The sequence below is a fragment of the Python bivittatus genome, unplaced genomic scaffold (assembly GCF_059951505.1).
Source record: "Python bivittatus isolate LINGU-HERP-01145 unplaced genomic scaffold, Pbiv_v1 ctg000200_np1212, whole genome shotgun sequence".
Taxonomy (NCBI): domain Eukaryota; kingdom Metazoa; phylum Chordata; class Lepidosauria; order Squamata; family Pythonidae; genus Python; species Python bivittatus.
In genome coordinates, this window is record NW_028277040.1 from 7,708,178 (window position 1) to 7,726,461 (window position 18,284).

The 18,284-nt window shown below is 37.6% G+C and overlaps 1 protein-coding gene across 4 annotated transcripts; it reads right to left on the bottom strand.

The window, feature by feature from the left end:
• Nucleotides 1-8: 8 nt before the first annotated feature.
• On the bottom strand, nucleotides 9-18,009 carry STRADB (STE20 related adaptor beta). Of its 4 annotated transcripts, none has more exons than XM_025167491.2 (12): nucleotides 17,735-18,009; nucleotides 15,397-15,453; nucleotides 14,916-14,996; nucleotides 13,393-13,495; nucleotides 11,900-12,021; nucleotides 11,241-11,349; nucleotides 10,680-10,803; nucleotides 8,933-9,104; nucleotides 4,827-4,931; nucleotides 4,096-4,322; nucleotides 3,133-3,175; nucleotides 9-1,540 (listed from the first exon to the last, which is right to left on the bottom strand). In XM_025167491.2, the coding sequence occupies exons 2-12, from the start codon at nucleotides 15,406-15,408 to the stop codon at nucleotides 1,388-1,390; spliced, it is 1,251 nt and encodes a 416-aa protein (XP_025023259.2). In that variant the 5' UTR covers nucleotides 15,409-15,453; nucleotides 17,735-18,009; the 3' UTR covers nucleotides 9-1,387. The 4 variants fall into 4 exon arrangements, with proteins under 4 accessions (XP_025023259.2, XP_007429564.2, XP_025023257.2 ...); XM_007429502.4 differs by having other exon boundaries at nucleotides 17,720-18,009; XM_025167489.2 differs by having other exon boundaries at nucleotides 17,648-18,009.
• Between the last annotated feature and the right edge of the window lie 275 nt (nucleotides 18,010-18,284).

The following is an 18,284-nucleotide window of genomic DNA, read 5'->3' on the forward strand; positions in this document are numbered from 1 at the left end:
AGTTAAATTTGTTAGAATTAGGTTGACAATACATAATTTTTCTTCAGTAGTTTCCTAGTTAAAAGGACACTTGCAATGCTAATTACGGTTATATACTTAAAACTAAGTTCTATTTTTACATGAGCAAATAGAATGTTCATTAATGAAAAATTGTTAATAAAATATTAAAACCATCTCCAAGCATATGTTGTACAGATAACAAGAATTTAGGTTTACTTTATTCAATTATTCACAGTACTATTCACAGAAAGCAGCCTTTTTTCCTGTCAATCTGATCCTTTATATTTCCTGTTTATAATTTGGACTGATCTTTCTCTTCTCAAAGAAAAGCAAAGCTGCAAGGTCAAAGATGCTGAGTTAGAAGTCACCTTTTTTTTCAAATGTATGAGTCCATTTCTCTTTGCTCTTCCACTGCCCCTGGAGCTATGGAGTGGAAGAGATGAACCATGAATCACTTTCCATTGGTAGATGCTTGTATTTCAGAGGAATGACACCACTGAATACAGCTCAATGCCTTCTACCATATAGTTGGCAGCAGTGGGCTAATAGCAATGTATTGTTGTAATCATTATATTCATGGAGTTCAGCAGAACTTATGCTTTATGGCCAACAGTTCTTATGCTTTGCCTAAATAATACAGATCTCTTTTATATTAGTCCTACAAATTTTGGTTCAAATTCTGGCTACCTATTCAAAGGTTGAGAATGTATAATCCCTGAACAGCAAATCACAATTAAAGCTATGAAAATTAAGTAATATTCTTACGTATATAGTCAAGTAATTTCAAGCTATTTGGCAAATAATTTTTTCCTTGATTAGATTTTGCAAAGGCACATGTTCCATTAAAAAAATCACAGCTGTTTCTTTCAAGTTACAGTGATGGCTACTTCAACAACCACTGAAGGTTCATGTAGTAGATTTCCAGCGCTCTCAGAGGTTTGCACATTGATATTTTTTGCAAGTAGGAAAAGACACTATATTTTAAAGAAGTCTATATATCTGATATAAACTTGATAAGGAGATGATTAACAGTGTATTAATAGAGAATGGACACAATATTTCAGATTAATACTGGAAAGGCAGTCATAGCACGTAAGTACTATAATAGCACATTCCATTCCAAGCAAAGTTTTACTATACAAATGGATACCATTACAGTTCAGATGTAACAAAGAAAAGATGTTCAGAAGTGTACAGATATTTCTGAAATTCAATTAGTAAAGGTTAATAAATTCTCATAGTACCACTTTGAAAGAATTTCTCTATGTATAGCATCATCTGTAAAGCATTTAGCATTTTCAAGTATACCAAAACAAAAACTTTAAACAAAAGCAGCAAGTAAATCACATTATTTTCCAAAGATGTCAGAAGTATGGTTTTAGTATTCCTAAAATTCCCAATATATCTCTTTCTCATTTGGCAACCTACATTCAGATTTATTCCAGAGGGCAGCTGAATGCACCGTTGGTATTTGTGACTGACCATGCTGGATGGCAGGAGGCAAGAGTGAAAGTAATGAACCCTTTGTTTGTTCTTTCACCTGAAAAGGGAGAAGGCAGCGATTGGAATAATGACCTTATATCACACATTTATTAAAACAGTTATGAATACCTTCTGAGAGGTTTACAGAAAGATAACGCAGATTCTCAAGTTCTGGCTGCCTAAATGTTAATTACTGTTACTAACTAAAGCTCACAGAATCAGTGAATGCTAATGAAAGGCTATGAGTATCAAGAGCTGCTTCCAGATAGGCCTTTTAACATTGCCATCCTTTAGTCCAGTGGTTCTTAAACTACAGGATAATTTGGGCATATCCTTGGGATAATGGGGCAATTTGTAACTGCTTGTTTGTGAACCAAGAAACTAGTTTGGGACTGCTGCTGCCAAGATATTTGTGCAAAGCAACAGAGTCTGGTGGTTTTTTGTGTGGTTAATGACATGATTTGAGACAGGGAAAAGGGGTAATTGGGTCAAAGAGTTTAAGAATCACTGCTTTAGTCAATAGCTTATGTTTGTCTCCCTTCCCCTGAATGCGAATAATTACATTTAATAAAAAATAGAAGTGAGAGTGCTATGTAGGCTGCCTTGAGCCCCAGAGTGAAAGACAGAAAATTAATTAATTAAATGTAATTCATTTATGCAGAAAAACACAAATCAGAAATGCATACTGCAAAAGATATGGATGTTCTATTGTCCTTCATTGCAAAGAAAAGTGTTTTTTGTTCAGATGGGGAGATAAGAAGGAAACTCTTATGTTGCAAAAAATGTATGGAGTAGCAACTGCCTATCCTAACTGCAGGTATCTGAAAGCCCTCAAAATCTCTTCTTTTCAGAAAGGAATTTGAAAACATACATAGAGTGGGGATGGGGTGAGGACTGGAACTCTATGGAAGAAGAGAGGATTTAAGTACTCTGTTACCCAAACACAGTGGAACTCCTGTGATGCTGGATATTGTCCATGGTGCTTGTGATTTTATAACCAGCAATATAATGGTATTTTGTATTTCCAGACTTAGGCTATAACCCCACTACTCCCCCCACTCCCCAGAATGATAGTGTGATGAAGAATCATTTTATAGTACTAGAATTCCAATGTAAACACACTTTGTAAAAATATGCTTACTTGTAATTACTATTATTTTGTATATCCCCCACTATGTGTTTAAAAAGAAAAAAAAAAGTATTGCTGGCTCTATGAAATAGCTGTGTGTGTGCCAACAGATACCTCATGCTCTGGGTGGGACAAGGCAAGCAAATATTAAGCTCAAGTACTGCCTACCATGGACATGATACCTTGGGTTCTTTGAAATAAAACCCAGAACGAGAACAACTTTTAAGAGCTCTAAATTGCAGTTCTGTAAGCAATCGAAAACAGAAACATGACACCTTAATCTCAAACAGAGTTTGTTCCAGGACACCACCTATTATACACAAGTCATGCTTGCAGAAATGGCATAGTACATTATTACATCAGTGCACAATTTATATATTAAACTCAAACTGCTCCAAACAGAATCCTCCCCCTTCAAGTCAAAGCTGTTGATGCTTCTAGCATATGATCTGTTCACTAGATTCAAAGCCTTAGTGATTTTATGCTGCTAGAATATCTAACAAAATGTATAACAAACTCACCTGCTTGAAAAAAGCATGTGACAGAAGACCTCTGGCTGATGGCCTATATCCCAGAAGGAGAACACAAAGCTTAGGTTTTTAACTTTTGCAAACAGCTGGTGTTTATTTCCCCTCCTCTTGCAGCATTTTAGCAGAATCAGTTGACTGAAAGAAGAATCTATTTTTTCCCCATTTTAATTATCCTATCCACATATCCTTATTTCAACAGATTAATAGTTTAAAAATAAAATTAACTCTGCAAAAATGTATTTTTCAAATTCTTCAAATATGAAGTTTCAAATTTACAACAGTCAATTAAAAATGAAATTTCATCAGCTGCCTTTTAACTGACTGACATAGCAGTGCATGCTAAAAACATAAATATTACTGTCTTAATAAAGATACAATTTAATATACATAAGATGCTACATATGTCATAAATAGAAAAAAAATGTTGCCCTCCAAATATTTTCTTCCAGCTCTCTCTAACCCCTGTCAGCATGGTCAATGACATAATGCCATGAAAGATGCAGGTTAAGTTATCTGCTCAGACTTATGATATATTTTTGCACATATTCCTTAAGGCATCAGCATTCTTATCATGGAATAAAACCAATCTGAGATTACATGAAAACTAAATTTTAAAAATGCCTGAACATTTACATGAGAATATTATTATTTCACATAGTCTTATATTAAAATCTTTCAAAATTTGGTGATTTCATGAGATTTCAGACATTTTAAAAATTTGTTTTAAAATTTTATTTTCATTTTGTAGTTGCCATCTGGGGATATTACGGGTCTTCTGATAATTATGAGTAATCATGGATGTCCTGCTGACAATTACAACTTGGTAATTACAATTTGGTAATAGTGTATGAAACTCTACTGCAATACTGTATATAAACCAGGCTTTCAAAACCTAACTCTAATTTCAATTTATAATAACTAAACTGTAATTTGCACATTATTTTAAAGCATTACCTTTGTTCTGGGTCCTGATGCAAACACAATTCTATCAAATTATGGAAAGCAGGAGAGAAGGTTTTAGGTGGAGTCTGTAGTCTCTCACTTGTCATTGTACGTGTAATGCTTTCTCCAATTCCAGAATCAATTCCCGACTGGGAATTTTTTATCCTAGACTCACCACGTGAAAAAGTATTTATAGCCCAAGGACAGTAAGTCGGACCTTTAAGCTTTTGCAGCAGCATCTGGTAGAAAGATACAGACAATGCTGGAGCCATTTTGGAACAGAGTGGCAGAGAAACACCATGACTAATTGAATGCAAAATGTCCAATGTCTGTCTTAGCCGAGATAAGAATAGTACATTATGGCTACATTAAATAATAGAGTTTTGCAAAACATATTTTTTGGAAAAAATTATAAAGCATGTAAGTTTCCTTCCTGTCTTCTGTAGTTTCAGTATTCTCTGGGAATTAAATCCTAGTGACATACTGTTATGCTTCCAAGGAAGGGCAAATTAAGTCAAATGATCAAGAGCAGTGCTTCCTGGACTGGTCCTTGCATGAGCCAAGCAAATAGGGAACTTAATGACAAATCACTACATCCAAACCAAACTTACGCAAAACAATACTTCTTAGAGAATTGAACATTCTAAGTACATAAAAATCTCAAAGTTAAGAGTAGTCATGCTCTTGACCATGTCAGTTTTTCAATTAGTTAAGAACCAAAATCTAGGGATTTTATGCTTTACCTGTGTGCGAGGCATATCCTGAAAAGGTACATGCCCATTAGCTAGTTCACAAGCTGTAATGCCCACACTATAGATGTCAGATTTCACATTATATCCATGCATATCCTATAGAAGAAAAGACTTATCAGACAAATTCAATTGCTCATAGCTTGTCAACGCACATGAAGAAATGGATGCCTACGCAGGTGAGGAATATTTAAACATGCTATGTGCAATTCTATTATTTATACAATTGGAATAACTTAGTCTACTACTTAAATAAAAATTACCTCTTTAGTATACAATTAGGCTATACAGTATTCAGCTATTTTAAATATCAGTGATATGCAATTTCATAAAAGTTATCTCTGCTGCATTCAAGACATTCATATGGGTTCATATGTAAAATATAGTATCTGTGCTATCATAATACAAATGATCTTTAAAGCCATTTAATTAAAAATATGCACAAATATTAATGTACTTGTGCTTGTATTTCCACCAAAATATTTGATATCAATAAAGGAGATGGAAAAACTTCTTTAATACTTTACATTCTAGCTGTAAAGAAATAAACAATTGGTCTATACTGCTTTCTCAAGATGAATCAATTAAAAAAAAAAACCCTTAACACCCAGTCAACAAAATGCGGTATTGCATACATGGTCTTTCCCTTCCTTGATGCTTTCACATACATCCAATTATATTCTATTCTTCTCCCTAAATCTGAAGCAAATGTTTACAATGTGTGATAGGCTACAAGTAAGAGAGGAATGCTCCTCTCCCCGTTAAAATGAAATATTTCCATGAATGGGAAGATTTTTAAAAATATCTCTAAATAATATAAATACCTCCGCCATCAAACAAAAGGAGAGAGATGTAAAAGGCCCCCAGCAGTTGAAGCTTTTGAGTTTAAAACTAGTCCCTTGAATTGGCAACCAGAACAACTTGCCATAGTAGAAATGCACATGAATTCTGCATCATTTAAGATATGTGGACTTCAACTTCCAGCTGTGTGGATTTCAACTCCCAACATCTGGGAGTTGAAGTCCACACATCTTAAAGTTGCCTAGGTGGAGAAACATTGTTCTAAATCATCTTCAAAAGCTGCCTCATATAATTAACATTGCCATAGTCACGTCTGGAAGTTACAGAAACAAAGTTCAACGCCATAAGATTTCATTAGCTTTAAAAGAAAAAAAACCCCTCATATTAGTAACAATTTTTAAAAAGCAGGCTAGCTCCAGAATTATCTCTAGGGTTTTTATCTGATTATACAGAAATCCCATCAGCCTCAATCAAGCTAACCCTTTCCAAATCTCTGCTGTTTTTTTTTTTTAAGGTAGCATTATAAAGAGAAGAGTACTATTAGATTATTAACTTATTTTAATTCAACAATTATGAATTTGAAATTGAACAGTTTCCAAAACTAAAACCACCCTTTTTTAAAATACATAATACATGATACAGATAGGGACAAATGACACAATTAACATTAATTCTGAGCTAACAGGTATCTGCTGGAAAACGGAAAACATTTCAAAGGATACACATACACAGAGACATATACATGAGAGCTAGTGACACATGGTTATTAAGGAGCTGGATCAGAGAGATCCAGATTCTGTTCCACCCTTGGGCACGGAAGCTGACTGGGTGACTTTGGTGTGGTCACTCACTCACTCTCAGTCCTAGGTGGAGAAGTGAAAAACATCTATTTACCAATCCATCAGTGGACCAGCATACTAGATTACAATCTGTAACTTTCAGTGAAGAGGACTTCACCCAGGAGTGGATTGATTCAGGCAGACCGTTTTATATATACAGTGGGGCAAAAAAGTATTTAGTCAGCCACCAATTATGCAAGTTCTCCCACTTAAAAAGATGAGAGAGGCCTGTAATTTTCATCATAGGTATACCTCAACTATGAGAGACAAAATGGGGAAAAAAAATCCAGAAAATCACATTGTCTGATTTTTAAAGAATTTATTTGCAAATCCTGGTGGAAAATAAGTATTTGGTCAATATCAAAAGTTCATCTCAATACTTTGTTATATATCCTTTGTTGGCAACGACAGAGGTCAAACGTTTTCTGTAAGTCTTCACAAGGTTTTCACACACTGTTGCTGGTATTTTGGCCCATTCCTCCATGCAGATCTCCTCTAGAGCAGTGATGTTTTGGGGCTGTCGCTGGGCAACACGGACTTTCAACTCCCTCCAAAGGTTTTCCATGGGGTTGAGATCTGGAGACTGGCTAGGCCACTCCAGGACCTTGAAATGCTTCTTACGAAGCCACTCCTTCGTTGCCCAGGCGGTGTGTTTGGGATCATTGTCATGCTGAAAGACCCAGACACGTTTCATCTTCAATGCCCTTGCTGATGGAAGGAGGTGTTCACTCAAAATCTCATGATACATGGCCCCATTCATTCTTTCCTTTACACGGATCAGTCATCGTGGTCCCTTTGCAGAAAAACAGCCCCAAAGCATGATGTTTCCACCCCCATGCTTCACAATAGGTATGGTGTTCTTTGGATGCAACTCAGCATTCTCTCTCCTCCAAACACGAGTTGAGTTTAGACCAAAATGTTCTACTTTGGTTTCATCTGACCATATGACATTCTCCCAATCCTCTTCTGGATCATCCAAATGCTCTCTAGCAAACTTCAGACGGGCCCGGACATGTACTGGCTTAAGCAGGGGGACATGTCTGGCACTGCAGGATTTGAGTCCCTGGCAGCATAGTGTGTTACTGATGGTAGCCTTTGTTACTTTGGTCCCAGCTCTCTGCAGGTCATTCACTAGGTCCCCCCATGTGGTTCTGGGATTTTTGCTCACCATTCTTGTGATCATTTTGACCCCACGGGGTGAGATCTTGCATGGAGCCCCAGATCAAGGGAGATTATCAGTGGTCTTGTATGTCTTCCATTTTCTAATTATTGCTCCCACAGTTGATTTCTTCACACCAAGCTGCTTGCCTATTACAGATTCAGTCTTCCCAGCCTGGTGCAGGTCTACAATTTTGTTTCTGGTGTCCTTCAACAGCTCTTTGGTCTTGGCCATAGTGGAGCTTGGAGTGTGACTGTTTGAGGTTGTGGACAGGGGTCTTTTATACTGATAACAAGGTCAAACAGGTGCCATTCCTACAGGTAACGAGTGGAGGACAGAGGAGCCTCTTAAAGAAGTAGTTACAGGTCTGTGAGAGCCAGACATCTTGCTTGTTTGTAGGTGACCAAATACTTATTTTCCACCATGATTTGCAAATAAATTCTTTAAAAATCAGACAATGTGATTTTCTGGATTTTTCCCCCCATTTTGTCTCTCATAGTTGAGGTATACCTATGATGAAAATTACAGGCCTCTCTCATCTTTTTAAGTGGGAGAACTTGCACAATTGGTGGCTGACTAACTACTTTTTTGCCCCACTGTATATGCGTGTGTGTGCACATATGTGTGTACATGCATGTGAATATGGCATCTTATATTAGAAAGATATTTGAAATGTATAAAGGGATACACACAGATCCTATGGAAAGCATCTATTTCAAATTGAAACTTCTTCCATATATGATATGATGAAATTATTAACTTAAGAAATAATGGAAATACATTTTAAGACATTGGGTAGAAGAATATTGATCTGACGATGATATTGCTTCACTATTTATACAAAGTTCTTTCAAAGAAAGCTGGAGGGGTTTTATGAACATCTTAACTACTACAGCAAATATATTTTTTCCCGAATATTGGAAATTAAATTCTGCCAGGAAGAAATGATAAAAATATGGTTGTCAACAGAAATAAGTAAATTAAAAATAACTATTTTACATATAAGAACAGGCTCCCTAATTTTCAGTGATAACTTGGCAAGAGCAATTGTACATGGGACTAAACTGATGCAGAGATACCATTTTGTAAATAATGTGAAATATACATCACGGAATCACAGTGCATACATAGTTTTAGATAAAATCTTAAATACCAATGTTTATAAAATAGTAAAGAAAGAATGCAAACATAACATGATAAAGATTAATTTTTAGGGTGCAGAATTTAAATACTTAATGAATTTCTGAGGCAGATTATACAGCAGGAACACATAGCCCCAATGAAATCTAATATATACTGACCTGCCTCAGAAGTTCAGGACTCAGCCAAGGAAGCATAGATGTCCTGAACTGGGGGAAGTCATACACAGCTTTTAACTGTTGTCCGCTGCTGACTAAACTATAGAGGTGGTTTAAGCCTGCCAGATAAACTAGACCATCCCCTGAAATCAGTATGTGGCTAGCTTTAACACTTCTGAAATACAAACAAACAAATTAATTAATTAAAACCCCAACTGTCTTTTTAGAAAACTTATTCCATTAAATACATACTAAGATTCTGACACATCTATAAGTTGGTTTCTTTTCTATAACTTAAAGATTTTACTATTCTTTATAGTATCAGAAAGAGACTAAGCATTTGAGATATATCACTTATGTTAACCTTGATGCTGTTCTTGATTGGATTACTCTTGATTTTAGTTAATTACTTCTGACTAATAAACAGCAGATCTCAATCCGCAAAGATATATCTAGAAGATATGCTCACCACAATGTAAAAGATGCCTCGGCCTGATGTGACAATTTCAAATGATGCATTAAATAGGCCTTAGCCCAAGAAGGCACCAACTCTTTCCCACTCTACTTCTCTGCAAGACTGGGATGATAAACTTCTGGCCTGCAGGCTGGGTTCATCCTACAAAACCTCCCCATCCAACCTTCCAAAGGTTCAGCCCATAACTCCATGCACAGAGAGAAAATGGGAGATCAGGTAGCTTCCTCTGTGGCTAGAGTGAAACACAGAAGGTTTGTGAGCTGTCATGTGATAGCTTGTGGAGACAGAAGTTAGCCATTACCAGCTTATAGCCCCCAATATGCTTCTAGGGCTGAGGAAGATTTTAAAAAAGGCCGAATATGTGAAATGTGTATGAGTAATCCCTTGGCCAGTGCAACAAAAGACAAACACATAAACAAATGGGTTTATGTGACCCATTTTTCACATTTATTTTTTTCTAATTCTCTTCCCCCCTCAACTCGATTTTGAATCTAAATATTTGAGAACAAAATATCTTGGTGATTTTTTTCCTTTTTTTCAAAATGTCAGTTTAAACAATATTTCAGGATTTCAAAAATTTTAGTAAGGCTGTGACTATTTTATTATATGTTTTTATTTGTATTTGCGTTTTCCACAAAATTATATATAGGGATCTTACTGGCTCAACATACTTATTTTATACCTGAGAGTACAGTACCTACCAGAAGAGCTCTATAATGTAAGGTAACTTAGGCCTTTATAAAGTAGAAGTCACCACATATAGAACACATGTCCAAATTACTTTACTGTAAACAGTTGTGGCAACAATTCAAAGAGATCATTTAGCTATACACAAGAGTTCATATAGATGCCTCAGGTTTTCCTTTGTGTCCTGCTTCCTGTTGTACCAATTCTTCACAATATATTTAGAAACTTCAAAGGTTTCTTAAAATTTAAGAGCTAGCAATTAGAAGCCAGGGGAACAAAGCCTTGATGAGCTCACGCATCTCATCAGAAAATGCCTTGGACCAGGAATTAAAGATTCACATTATAATACACTCATATATTCAAATAACTTGAATATTTGTGAGGTTTTAATGTATTTTAAAGCATTTTGGAATCCACTCTGAGAATGTTGATTGAAAGATGAGAACATAAATTGTTATAATTGATAAGGATATCCATCATGATCAGAGAATGCTACTGAAAGAAAATACATAAAACAAAATAATCACAGAACTTTTCAAGCTTCAGCTGAAATCATTGAAAGGTTCCAATAAAGTTCTCCCATCATACCTGTGAATATAACCATGCTGATGCATATAGTTCAATCCGCTAATTGCACCAAAGAGGATATTCCCTATTAAAGCTTCACTCATGCCTTCAGGGAAATAAGTCCTCAAGAGACAACTGGCTGAATCTAGAAAAAAGAGCCCAATGTTTAGTAGTCACTCACCATAATACCCTTATAAATATAGGGAGATCAGGGCTGGCCCAGACATTTTCTACAATAATTAAGATGATCACATTCCTTGATCTCTTGTCACATTTCAGAGGAAGCTCAGGAAGAGCTCCTGGGTAGGATACAGATGCACATGATCAAAGAAGGACTCGGCACATTACAGAGGAGCCAGGAGGGCCACTCCAGGACAACACTGTTTCATCACTGGCCTCTAAAGCCTGCAACTGACACAATTCTTTATTTCAAAAAGTAGTCTTGCTCTTTCCTCTTTAAGTAACTATCCCACTTAGAAGTATGAAAAATTCCACAAACCAGATACTAATAAGCTAAATTGCTCTGCATGTGCAGAAGGAATTTAATAAATAAGAATATATTTTTGTAAACAGAGTACTTACTGTATGCCATGAAAGGAGAAATAACCCAAAGCCAACTTCCAGCAGTAAACACTGCCCAAAAAGTCAAGATGTTTGGATGTCGGAAAGAGTGGGATAATATCACCTCATTCTAGAGAAAAAAAGAAAGGTTTTCATAATCTAAAAGACAGGAAATACTCCATACAATTTTAGCCATAGGACACTGTGGGTGTGGGTGTGCCTTCAAGTCAGTTTTTGACTCTTGAAGACTGCCTAGACTAGCCTCTGCAGTTTTCTTGGCAAGGTTTTTCAGAAGTGGTTTGCCCTTGCCTGCTTCCTAGGGCTGAGAGAGAGGGACTGGCCCAAGGTCACCCAGCTGGCTTTGTGCCTCAGGCGGGACTACAACTCACGGCCTCTTGTTTCCTAGCCTGATGCCTTAACCACTACACCAAACTGCCTCATCGTAGGGCACTAGTGATCTAAAAACAATCCCTGAATCAGAAAAAGGGATAGATGGCTCATTATAAAGTCAAAAATGTAAAGCTGAAATTACTTGAGAAAGCTGTAACACATCTAATCATAGAGTTCTGAATTTCTTTGCATACATAGAATTACTAAGAATATGGGGATATAGGTAAGAGTCTCAACTTACAGAATTTTTACTGTCAAACATTATATATAAAGTTTAAAATCGTGTTTACCTGTAAAGCTTTTAAGAATTCTTCAGAACATCTTTCCAGATCTGTAATTCTTACAGCCACCAATGTTCCTGTAGGGATATGACGGGCGAGGTAGATTGAAGTTAAGTTGTTGCATCCCTTTCCTATAAAGAAACAGGAATATATCACTTAACTTTCTTATTAATTAATTAAGAATCTTTGGGAATGCGTAATATGCAAATAATGTAAATAAATAAATAAAATTGGTGTCTTATTATTCTATCAACTAGCATTCAAAAATCTTAACAATGATGAAAAAGAACACCTTTCAAAGCAAGCATAATGAAATAACTGACTTGAATCAGAAGACAACAAATCTTATTATTCTGAAAGCTATTTCCTTCATCTAGTTGAAAGAATCTAACACAGTCTTAAAAAGATTACAGATAGTCCTCACTTAGCAACCACAACTGGGACAGGCAACTCCATTGCTAAGCAACATAGTTGTAAAGCGAAACATCACATGGCCATGCCCAACTTACTATGTCAGCTTCGCTGCGGTTAAGCAAATCAGCTGCAGTTGCAACTTCCTGCCAGCTTCCCCATTGACTTTGCTTGTCAGAAGCCAGCTGTGAAGGTCACAGATAGTGATCATGTGACCGTTGCAACAATTGTAAATACGCACTGGTTGTAAAGACCCAAATTGTGATCACATGACTGTAGGAATGCTACAATGGCTGGAAGTTTGAGGACCGGTCATAAATCTACTTTTTCAGCACTGTTGTAAGTTTGAATGGTTGCTGAACAAGGCAGTCATTAACCAAGGACTACCTGTATTATACTCAGGTCACTATCAAATGATAGTCCCCAGAGTGCAATTTACAAATTTACAAAGTATTCAGAACAGACCAGTGAACATTGTTACAGTATATTAAGTATCTTTAAGACAATAGTGTATGAAAAAATGAAATAAGAATTGAAATTGGTGATTTAATAGGGACACCAATTGAAGTTCATTTGAAATACATCTTAAGCAGCTCATTAGCATAACAGATATCTTCATACCAATTACTAGCATTGTGTGCCAATAACATACAAAGATGCTTCTATAACACCATCATGAAGGGGCAGTATTCCCATCTTCTTATACCTCATGTAGGATCTGAGGCAATGAAGAAGAATGCAAACATACACTTTCTTCTGGTTAAGAAAAGGGGTGATGGATTTTGCAGCTGAAAAACAACTAGACATGCACATTGCCACAAAGTAAGTTATCCTTTATAGCATCGAAGCTACCATGGATAAAAAAAATGCCTCACCAATACCACAATTAAAGGCAAGACAAGAAGTTAAATGGGAATAGAGTGTAAAATACAAGCAAGCATTAATAAAGATAAAATGAATGTATACATCAGACCTATTGGCAGGGGGTGGCAAAGGGTGAAATTTCTAGTCCATAACTTCAGTTCAGGTATATATTAAAGATCTTTCACTTAAACAAAATAAGAATATCTTTCAGGTCACAAAACAATCACCTATCTCCACCTGGAGATCATAGTGTGATACATCAGAGGACCACAGTATCTGTTCATCTCCTCTTTGAGTTGATTGGCCCCAACATACAGCAAGTTCATCTGTCTGAATAGCAAAAATATTTATTAACTTTTATTGTATAATATGGTGTAGTTTCACATAAACTTTGAAGATCTGCCAACATTCCAGTCTATGTATCATTTCAAAAGCACCACTTGGCTTTTCATTTTGCCTGGCTTTTGAAGGCAAGAGCTTCTTTAATCGGGATCTGATTTTTTTTTCTCAAGTTCAATGTATTTAATTTCTAAAGATTTAAAGCATCTACCCTATATAGTTGATCAGGTAAGGTACACCTTTCAGTCCATCAATCAATCCATGAAAAAGCCAGGCATTCATTTTCACTCAAGATATTATATAACATAAGTACATTAAAACCAAAATACTGAGAAACATATCCTATTAAAAAATGCTAACATATACTCCAGAGGACAAAAAATGTATTCACTATGTAATTCCAATTCTCTAATGGCATATAGGTAGTCCTTGCTTACTGACCATTCATTCAGTGACCGTTTGAAGTTGCAACAGTGCTGCATGAATGGTACTTGCGACTGGTCCTCAAGGTTCTGGCCGCTGCACCAACCCCCCAGTCATGAGATTGTAATCTGGGCACTTGGAAACCAGCTCACACTTACGATGGTTACAGTGCCCAGTGGTCACTTGACCATCATTTGCAACCTTCTCTGACAGCTTCCCACAAGCAAAGTCAATGGGGAAGCTGGGAGGGTAGGTCACGAGTCACTTAAGTCTCCCCCATCCAGCAGCAGCCACCCCCAGGCCCAAAATTGCTCTCGCGCGCAGCTACAACCACCCACACACACACCTCCACCCAGCAATAGCCACCCTTGGGCCTGAAATCACTCATATGCACCACTGCAGCCACCCCCCCCACCTGGCAGTAGCCACTTACCTGCCTGCTGGCCTGCTTGTGAGCCACCTGAGACTTACATCTTCCTGCCAGCTTCCCTACTGACTTAGGTTTTTGGAAGCAGGCAGGAAGTTGCGAGGAGGTCCTCTCTTAATGACCCGCGATTCTCACTTGATGATGGCAACGGGAACTGCCGGGATTGCAATCGTTAAGCGATGCAGTCACATGACATTGTGCTTTATGACCGCATTACTTAGCAATGGAAATTCCAGTCCCAATTACTATTGGTAAGCAAGGACTAGCTGTAATCCCTATACAGCAAAAGCGATGAGAGCAAGGTCCTCTGAATTAATTTATACAGCTGCACTGGATAAAACTTTAATGGCCTAACAGATTCTTGAAGGAACTCGCCCTTATTATTTCTTGCAATAAAATAGGCAATTCCTTGCAAGAATGAAGACAATAGGCATTTTAATTTGACATATATCAAAGTTAACATTATAATTTTATAATTATACATTTTATCAAGGATGTAGATATGATTGTGATAGGACACATGATACTGGTTCAGTTAAGGTAAGATAAATTTTCTCTTACCAAGTCTTGACTACTGATGCTTTCTGATTGCTTTTCTACTCTAATGGATTCAACTCGTGTCCGTAGAATACAGGAACAGTCCTAGAAAGAAATATGAAAGTAGAGAAATAAAGCCTTTAAAATGTAACTCACTAATCTCCATTCATCTGTTGTGATATGAAACTGCAACCTGTGCATAGTAATAATGAATTAACTTCAATACACAATAACAAATGAACCCTTTCCAAACAATGTGGCCAAATGAGTGGATTTGGGGACTTCTAAAGATCCATTTTGAAAAATCATGATTAAGTCTGTTTTTTCAAAACTATGTATAGTTCTCCTAGGAAGAAATTTGCATACAGAGCTACATAAATGAGATAGATGTTGGACTTGGTCATCTAAGTGGCGCTTCTAATTCTTAATTTTATCGCTATAATTTTTAGTTTGGGATACTGTTCTACCTGCTAGATTTCAAAGATAAAAACAAATATGTGCTTACCAAACAAGACATGGAACTGCCTTAGTTCATGGAAAATATCATGCAAACCCATTTACCCTGAAATAAAACATTAAGATATTAAAGATTACAGTACATTCAAAATCCAGGTATCAACCAACCAAAGATGTCTCTTTTCCTCTTCGGACACAAATGTCTATAGAAATCCTCCAACATACAGTGTTCTGGATGGAATTAATGATCCCTAGCACAGCTCATCAAAAATATTTGAAATCATATTCAAGCATTATCAGAGTTATATCAGAAACCCTTTCAGGGCATTGTAATAAACAAAAGAATCAGAAGCAAAAATTGGACTTTATTCTCTTGTATGTGACCTGTACTAAGATTGATCCATTACATGTCTGAACCCAGTGCATGTGACCATGGCACAATGACTTAACCACATTTTGACCCATAGTTTGTAAAAGGTTTACAAAACTTAATTATGGCACCACATGTCTGAACTAGATGGGAGAAGGGACTTTAACTCAAGGGTACTTCTTCTCCTTTTAAATCTGAACATAGAAACTGGAGGTAGGTACATTTAGGTAGTAAAGAAATAATAACATTGAGAGGCAGTCAGCCCCCATCCCATCTAACACTGGTGCTGATAATGATCTGGCATTACATTTCTTTTTGCAAAAATGTAACACTCCCCCTCCCAAAAAAGTGTCAACTGGCAGCTAACCTTAACAAATGAAGCACTGTTCGTTGTGATTTGCCATATTGATTGGATAATTATATTCATGATTACAGGTCAACTTAAATTAGTATGTCATGCAAACAAACTTTTTGTTTGAGCAACCAGTTTGTTTTTAAAATGCATTATTTCCTTCTACACACATATTTTATAAAATAACATGTCCAGGAATGAACTCTGGGAAAATCATTTCCAAAATTCTTTGCATCAACTGACTTGTGTTTTCATCACACAGACAACACGGTAATACTCTCTTCAAAGAGGCCTGTAGCTCTTTTAATGGGTTTCCCTTTAAATAAAGATAAAAGAATACACTAGACTTTAAAAATAAGGCTTTAAAACTCAAGAGTTTGCATGCATGTCCCCAGGTCATCTTCTCCCAAAATTCTGCCTCCTCTAGTGCCAAAAATTTTCTGTAAGTTATTGTTTTAATACTAGCTAAGATGGGAGTGAATGAATAGGTAGAAAACATCAATTTATAAGAGAATTGAAGGGTTTTATAGAAAACATGATTTTTATTCTGGACATGCATACTTTCTATTTTGACTACAACCTACCCATATTGTCCCCAACACATTTTGCAAGATCACAGATTCTTCCATTAAAAAAAGGATTCTGTATCTATGCCTTGATGACTAACAGTTAAAATTATTATAAAAACTTTTCTCAATCTGTACTAAACCTCCTGTACTAAAGCAATAGCCAGGAATTATAGCCATCACTGGATTCCCTTTTGTGCTAGCTTTAACAAACTAGAATAGTGACCTGCCCCACTCCCCCAGAAATCCTCCCCCTTTTTTTTTAAAGGGAGGCAGCCTACCAGAAAATGGGGATGAAGGAAGGCAGGAGGAATAAGTCAGATCCTTATGGTCTGTATTCAAATCACTGAAATGTATTAGGAAGATGCAGGGGATAATCCAGTCCATAACAGATTTATTTTTATAAATTGCTCAAGGTGATGAACATACCTAATACTCCTTCCTCCTCCTCCTATTTTCCCCACAACAACAACCCTGTGAAGTGAGTTGGGCTGAGAGAGAGTGACTGGTCCAAAGTCACCAGCTGGCTTCACGCCTAAGGTGAGACTAGAACTCACACGTTGGGCTAAATGCAGCCAGGTGAATTATAATAAAAATGGACACAATCAGGCTGCATGTGGGATCAAGAATATCTCATGACCTAGGCATCTCAACGTTAACAAATACTACTGCTAACCTTTCACTAAAGAGTCTATGAAGGTAGAGCCTTCAAAAATCTAATCAAACCCTTCTGAGTATCTGATTTCTGCATAGCCCAGCGTATCTCTGCTTTCACCTAGAGGAGTATCATCAACACTGCCAGACTCCATCTCCGAAGTTTTGTCAGATCGCACGATATAAACTACTACGAGAGGCAACAGTTTTAATCACCCAAACGGGTCACAACTAATTCAGCCGGAATAAGCAACTAGGAATGCTTCGTGCGCATAAGCAAGGTTTTCATCTTTCCTCTTTTACAGGAACCGAGTGGGGAGGTGACACTGGACGTCCTGCCTTCCCATTCCACACGTACATTCGTTTCTCCCTACGTTGCACGGACTCTTTTCCTTTACATCCGGTCCCGAAATGAACTTCCTTGTGTTACCTTCTGCAAATTTACCGGGAAGTCCACCCCATCGCGCCTCGTGGGACTTCCTCCCGGGCAGAATCCCCCCCGAGGGGATTAAGTTGACCCGGGCCGCGCTTGCCTTGCCTTCCCGCTTCTCGGTGAGCAGCGGCAAGAACTGTCGGGAGGGGCAAACGCCCCCCAGTACCGTGGGGCAGACCGAGAGCCGTCTGCGGCTGACCCGAGAACCGCCCTTCCTCCGCCAGCTCTTTTTCAGAGCTACAGCGACCGACGACGGCCCCGAGGCCCCTCAAACTTCAGGCCCCGCCCATAAAGCAGCTGCTAGAGAGTCCAAACCGGCGGAGGAGACCAGCACAAGCGCCTCCCACCAAAGGACTACGAGCCCCATAGTGCTCTGCGATACAGTCTCATGAGGAGAGTTTCCAAGTGGGAGGAGGAATGGAAGGAGCTGTTCCCGCCCCACTGTTGCACGATGGGAACCGTAGTTTCAAAACCAACGGATGAAAGAAGCAGCCTGGTGGGCTCCTTACGGGATCGCTGTCTCCTAAAGCGGGAGTAGGCGGGGCGGCTCGACCTCCTTTCG

What these genes read in the sequence shown, in the direction of transcription:
- STRADB (XM_025167491.2), bottom strand. An exon ending in TGATCTCCAGGTGGAGATAG is followed by an intron (nt 12,022 to 13,392) that starts GTGATTGTTTTG and finishes GTTTCTTTATAG; the next exon opens with GAAAGGGATGCAACAACTTA. An exon ending in AGGATATGCCTCGCACACAG is followed by an intron (nt 4,323 to 4,826) that starts GTAAAGCATAAA and finishes TCTTTCTACCAG; the next exon opens with ATGCTGCTGCAAAAGCTTAA.